The sequence below is a fragment of the Salmo salar genome, chromosome ssa02 (assembly GCF_905237065.1).
Source record: "Salmo salar chromosome ssa02, Ssal_v3.1, whole genome shotgun sequence".
NCBI classification, from domain to species: domain Eukaryota; kingdom Metazoa; phylum Chordata; class Actinopteri; order Salmoniformes; family Salmonidae; genus Salmo; species Salmo salar.
This window is the reverse complement of record NC_059443.1, coordinates 35,444,989-35,451,403: the sequence shown is the minus strand read 5'-3', so window position 1 is coordinate 35,451,403 and position 6,415 is coordinate 35,444,989. Positions and strand designations below refer to the sequence as shown.

At 45.4% G+C, this 6,415-nt stretch overlaps 1 protein-coding gene across 2 annotated transcripts in view; it reads right to left on the bottom strand.

Moving 5' to 3' along the window:
* Nucleotides 1-72: 72 nt before the first annotated feature.
* LOC106580670 (platelet endothelial aggregation receptor 1) overlaps nucleotides 73-6,415 on the bottom strand; it is a 33,873-nt gene continuing 27,530 nt past the window's right edge. For both annotated transcript variants that reach the window (XM_045703045.1, XM_014161990.2), the window contains 13 exons: nucleotides 6,242-6,362; nucleotides 5,623-5,786; nucleotides 5,167-5,269; nucleotides 4,781-4,927; nucleotides 4,507-4,638; nucleotides 4,225-4,353; nucleotides 3,073-3,198; nucleotides 2,614-2,823; nucleotides 2,329-2,435; nucleotides 2,069-2,198; nucleotides 1,838-1,900; nucleotides 1,374-1,577; nucleotides 73-855 (listed from right to left, as the gene is read on the bottom strand). In XM_045703045.1, coding sequence (XP_045559001.1) covers nucleotides 713-855; nucleotides 1,374-1,577; nucleotides 1,838-1,900; nucleotides 2,069-2,198; nucleotides 2,329-2,435; nucleotides 2,614-2,823; nucleotides 3,073-3,198; nucleotides 4,225-4,353; nucleotides 4,507-4,638; nucleotides 4,781-4,927; nucleotides 5,167-5,269; nucleotides 5,623-5,786; nucleotides 6,242-6,362 — 1,779 coding nt within the window. In that variant the 3' untranslated portion in view covers nucleotides 73-712. The remainder of the gene's footprint in view (nucleotides 856-1,373; nucleotides 1,578-1,837; nucleotides 1,901-2,068; nucleotides 2,199-2,328; nucleotides 2,436-2,613; nucleotides 2,824-3,072; nucleotides 3,199-4,224; nucleotides 4,354-4,506; nucleotides 4,639-4,780; nucleotides 4,928-5,166; nucleotides 5,270-5,622; nucleotides 5,787-6,241; nucleotides 6,363-6,415) is intronic.

The window sequence follows — 6,415 nt, the reverse complement described above, 5'->3', positions numbered from 1 at the left end:
TATCTGTGGATTGATGTGTGATATTAGATTTCCAGTAGCTACTTGAGTACAAAATACTTCTGAACATGTGTATACAATGTTCTGCCATTTTATGTACATTATATACAACATATTGCATTGAAAAACATTGAGGAGCTAGCTGTACAAATGTGCTCTGGATTTCCCCGAATTGGAAGCTAACATTCTATGGAATATAGGGGAGGGGAAAAGGGGTTTGAGAGGACATTGTACTGAACTACTGACATCATGGAGATATAAAAATGTCTTTCGATTGCCGTCCCGGTTTATGCAATTCTGGCCAAAAGCTTTGTATGCCAAATCATGTGCTCCAAGCCAAGTCCCTTCATCTGTAGTATGAAAATAACATTTGAAGGAATCCCAAGTTTGGTCAAACTCGAATGTATGCATGTATGCCCTCAAACTGTGATACTGGCATCCTCAAAGCCTATCCCCGCATGCCTTGGCCCTCGAGTCTGGATCACAAGTGTTAAATGGTGGAGAAAATGCCACTTTAATCCACCAGGGGGCAGTGTTACTATTTAAACCCACTGACAGAAGCATCGGCATAATGTCTTTGTCAGGTTGCCCTGACTGTCACTGGTGCAACGGGCTGTTTTGTAGCCTTGAATAACCCCAAGACAATTTCCTTCCAACATTTTTGAGTGGCAGTAAAGTTTTTCTTCTGATTGTGATGTTCAGAGTAGGGCTGGTGTCATTGGGGCAGTCTCCTGCATGTGGGAGAGGGTGGGCGGCGGACAGGTGGCAGGTCGTAGTGTCCTGGGATGTGGCTGTTCACAGGTAGGTCATAGTGATTCTGGGGCTCCTGCTCTTGGACCTGCCCAAGGGAACTGCGCTCTGAAAAATGTGAAATAAACATATTGTAATTGTTATCCATCTACTGGAGTTTATATTTCTGATTGTCTTGTGTTTACTAAAATAATGTGAATGCTAAATTCAGGATCATACTTTAAAATATACAGTATGATTCTCCTGGCATAGGAATGAGGTTATTGCTATGGTCAATCCATTCTCCAGCCCTCATACTGAGACTTTCCAATCCACTCCCGTGGTTTCCTCTCCCTTTCCTCACATGACCTCTGTTTAATTTCCATGAAAATAGTTCTGCGCATTCAACCATGTGTTACGGAAACCCATCTCTTTTGTCAATCCAACCCACAAACCCTTGTCTATTTGGACAGTCCAACATTTATTCATTTTCTCTGAGTATGCTATGTGAAACCTAAACATTTTACATAGAGAATTGTCTGTTGTTTTGCTGTTTTACATGCTAGCATAGGCAGATATTGCCTGTATACTACTGATATAAATTGGAAGGATCTTGAAGGGTCCTGAACAACAGTATAGTAACCCACCTCTACGTAATGTTTCTGTGGTGAATGGTGGAGGGCTAATCTCCGTGTAGGACCTCTCACGGGGCACGGTCGTCCTCATCTCCATGTAACTGCTCTCAGGAGGGCCGAAGGGCAAGCCGGGTAGGTCTTTAATGGTGGCGTAGGGGTTCTCACTGTTCAGAGAACTGCTGCTAGCTGCCACCCCAGTGTCCTTTAGTTCTGTCACTAAAAAGGGGCAGAGCGTAAAAAGTTAACAGAGGAGCTGAATGGCTCTGGGTCAGCCAGGTAACATGTAGCTTGTAATCTGCTGATGGGTCGACAGTTCAGGCATGATTGATGTTAAATATGCCACAAAAGGAAGGCAGGTGTGAAAATGGATTGATGGAAATGTTGCCTAGAGTAGTTCTAGAGAAAAGCAAGCATATTTCAACTTGGAATTGCTGGAAATGAAGGAGAAAAGGGATATAGGAAGCATGGAAAACTACCTTTGTTGTAATATTTCCCAAGGCTGGCACTGTAGCTATAACTGCGGTCAATGCCGAAAGCTCCTGTAAACATTAAACACACATTTGGCATAATCCATTTTATTTATAGCAAACTCATAAAAGACAAATAGCCTGTCTTGGTATTAAATCAATACCAGGTGATGAAATGGCTGAGGATGAAAGTTGGTGAAGAACGGGCAGAGTTTGAAACAGGCAGTAAAAAAGACAGACCTGGTTCTTTGCGAGCCTCATGGTGTTTCCAGTCTGCAGGCAAAGTGGCATTGCTCTCCACCCCAAACAGGCCTCGCCCTCGCTCCCTCTCCATGTTCTTCACGTTACAGAAGAGCTGGTTATTGGTGTTCTGTTTGAAAGACACCAATATTAACCAATCAGAAATCATACAGCTCCTCTCAAACAAGCATATCCAGTATAAAGGACACAGGGGTGTAACAGAGTTGACTCGAGGCGGAGGTGACGGTAATGACACTTGCCTTGATGGCGCGGTCCTGGTTGTTGGGGACGTGTGGTAGAGGGGGTCTGGCCCCAGTCAGTGTGTGGTAGCTGGGGTTGTAGTAGTGGTGGTAGCTGTGAGGAACATCTGAGGAGCAAGAAGGGACATGACATCAATAACCAGCACTGTATATAAAATACATTACTGTGTATGAATCCTAACCAAAAACTATAACCGCTATAGTATGGATACATTATGTGGTCAAACTGTTCACAAACATTTGTTTTTTAACATCTTTTAAAACAATGCTGTATCAATACAGTACCTGGTATTACGTATTCGGAGTTGACGGTGCGTGAGGTGGAGAAGGAGACTGTCGGTGTGTTGGCTTGCTTGTCTTTCTGCCGGCGGCGGTAGAGCAGTAGCAGGGCCAGCAGCAGCACCACCATGATAACCAGCACCACGATACCCGCGATGGCCCCCCATGAGTCCCTCTCCCCCGGGGACACGGGCACCATCATACTCACAAAGCGTTCTGTGGAGCACAGAGAACAAGGGTCATCACCGTCACCGACCCTCCAGTCATCACTGTAACAATGCTTCATGCTGAACAGCCTTGGGTAAACAATAACCAAAGTTTAATTACCGTCTTATTTAACTGGATTGTTGCAGATTCAATAGACAACTATTATAGTCTGGTAGCTATGGGCAACAGTATGTAATTTCTAGCTTGTAAACAGATGTATGGTTAGTAACTGTTCATTGGGTAAAGGGGAGACCATACCTTTTTTGCAGTCGATCCCTGGTCCTGATTCACACACACACTCCCCTGTCTGTGGGTCACAGTAGAAGTTGGGTGGGCAGGAGCAGACTTGGGCACAGTTAAGGCCAAACATCCCAGGATGGCATTCTAGAGACACAGGGTGAGATTCAAAGTATGACTCATTTTTTATTTATTTCACCAGGTAGGCAAGTTGAGAACAAGTTCTCATTTACAATTGCGACCTGGCCAAGATAAAGCAAAGCAGTTTGACACATACAACAACACAGAGTTGCACATGGAGTAAAACAAACATACAGTCAATAATACAGTAGAAAAATAAGTCTATTTACAATGTGAGCAAATGAGGTGAGAAAGGGAGGTAAAGGCAAAAAAAGGCCAAGGTGGCAAAGTAAATGCAATATAGCAAGTAAATCACTGGAATGGTAGATTTGTAGTGGAAGAAAGTGCAAAGTAGAAATAGAAATAATGGGGTGCAAAGGAGCAAAATAAATAAATACAGTAGGGGAAGTTGTAGTTGTTTGGGCTAAATTATAGATGGGCTATGTACAGGTGCAGTGATCTGTGAGCTGCTCTGACAGCTGGTGCTTAAAGCTAGTGAGGGAGATAGGTGTTTCCCGTTTCATAGATTTTTGTAGTTCGTTCCAGTCATTGGCAGCAGAGAACTGGAAGGAGAGACGGCCAAAGGAGGAATTGGCTTTGGGGGTGACCAGAGAGATATACCTGCTGGAGCGCGTGCTACAGGTGGGTGCTGCTATGGTGACCAGTGAGCGGAGATAAGGGGAGACTTTACCTAGCAAAGACTTATAGATGACCTGGAGCCAGTGGGTTTGGCGACGAGTATGAAGCGAGGGCCAGCCAACGAGAGCGTACAGGTCGCAGTGGTGGGTAGTATATGGGGCTTTGGTGACAAAACGGATGGCACTGTGATAGACTGCATCCAGTTTATTGAGTAGGGTATTGGAGGCTATTTTGTAAATGACATCGCCAAAGAAGTCGAGGATTGGTAGGATGGTCAGTTTTACGAGGGTAAGTTTGGGTATGTTTGACTCATGAATTTGAACTCTTTATAAAAAACTGTCATTGATTTCAAATCAGCAAAGGCTTGTGTGATACAGTATATTTTATTTAAAAAATCCATTGAGCCAGACTTACGTAAAGTACAGTCAGGGCCTGTCCATCCTGGGGGGCAGAGGCAAGACCCATCCTGATGGTGGCACGATGAGTTGTGGGCACATCTACACACTCCAGTACACTGCTTACCATAGAGACCCACTGGACAGGCTAGGAATTACACCAAAACACACATCAAGGTTAAATATAATACACACATAAAATATTCAACATGTCAAGCACTAAAGTATGCCAAGATGCTACGGGTCTTCTATATATATATATGCTAGTTCAACTATAGGTGAGATATGGGTTAGTGCTGACCTTGTTCACAAAGGGCTCCAGTGTACCCGGGTTTGCACACACACTGGCCTGTGACATGGTGGCAGGAGGAGGAGTGGGCACAGGACGGGCATGTTATACTGCACTGGTCACCATACACACCCGCACTGCACACTGAAAGAGAGAGATTGATGATGATGCATAACAATTTAGCAACTTGACATAGAACTTAGCATACGAATAAGACTGATGGTGATAGAGTGACATTTTCTACTTATTTATATAGGCATCAATATCAAGCATTTTCTGTACTCACTATGCTGACAGGTGGGTCCCCAGTAACCTTGGCGACAAATGCAGGCACCGCTGTGTGGCAGACAGGTGGCGCTGTTCTGACAGAAGCAGCTCTGGTTACAGTGACGTCCCCATGTACCCTCTGGGCATGTCTGGGCACAGCGGGCACCTAGGAGAGAGAAGCACACACAAGACAGACAGAGAGACACAGAGAGAGAGAGACACAGAGAGAGACACAGAGAGAGAGAGAGAGACAGAGAGAGAGACAGAGAGAGAGAGAGAGAGAGACACAGAGAGACACAGAGACAGAGAGACACAGAGGTTAAAACCTGTAGAGCACATTGGACTGACTAATTTCCAGGACCACATCCAAGCTGACACAAACTCAACGGGGGCGTCGGTGCTTACCAGTCCACCCTGGCAGACACTGGCACTGCCCGCTGGCACCCTGGCAGCCGTCTGCGTTGAGGCAGTCACACCTCTTCAGGCAGCCTGGCCCGAACGTGCCCATCTGTACAGTAAACACATGCCAACAGCGAAAGCATCGTCAAGGGAATCCCTGAACCATTTGGCCAGCACAGTCAGAGTCAAGCAAACGGTACTTTGGCAAGATACACTGTAAATACGTCATAGGTGGCAGATTAGCCTTACTGAGGAAAAGGAGGACTGAAGATAAAGGGTAGTCCAGAATATAGGCTTATGGATGCACAGAATGAGCTACAGTAAAGAGATAAAGATGGTGATTATAGCATGAGTAACATTACTAATCTATGCATTGAAAAAAATCACATTAGGCCTATGTTACGTTAAGATGATGTTACCTTTTAACAAACGTTATAGCTACAGTATTATACTGGCACTTACAGGGCATGATTGGTCGCACAGGGGCCCCTGCCAGCCTGGAGAGCAAGTGCAGGATCCATCTGCTGGGTTACACAAAGCCCCATTGGCGCAGTGGCACGTGGCGTTGCAGCCCAGGCCCCAGGTGTCCTTAGAACAGGGTATGGAGCAGTACCGCCCTCGCCAGCCTGGAGAGAGACAGAGAGGGACATTTTGTAAAGGAAACATACATGTCTGTGGCTGTCAGCCTGTATGTTTGTCTAAACGTCTTTCTGTAAAGAGGAGCAGCCATTTTGGAACAAAATACAGGTATGCTTCTGAGACCTACGACTTGATTCAACGCTGAAGTTCAGCGTTACAGCATGATTGAAATTTAAAGGCAGTGTTCCCGCGTTAGCGGTGACTGCATTCACGGTAAACGCTGCACATGTCGGCTCAATAGGAAATCCTGTTTAAATTTAGATCGCGCAATCTGTAACGCTTCGTCGACACAGATGGAATCGCGCCCTAACTGACTTGTTCATACAAAAAGGTAGCCACAGACATACACCGTTGAGTATGTCTGTGTGTTTGTTTGTCCCATCTGAGTAGAGATAGTCTGACTGAGAGAGAATAGACATAATGTCTCTTATCAGTGACTCACCCTCTTTGCAGAAGCAGGTCCCATCAATGGGGGAGCAGTCCACTGAGTTGGAGCAGGAGCACACCAGAGAACAGTTCTTCCCATAGGTACCACTCTTACAGGGACTCTCACAGTGAGCACCCTACGCAACAGACATAAGCAGGTTATAACAGCTCACAACAGCAGAAAAACAGA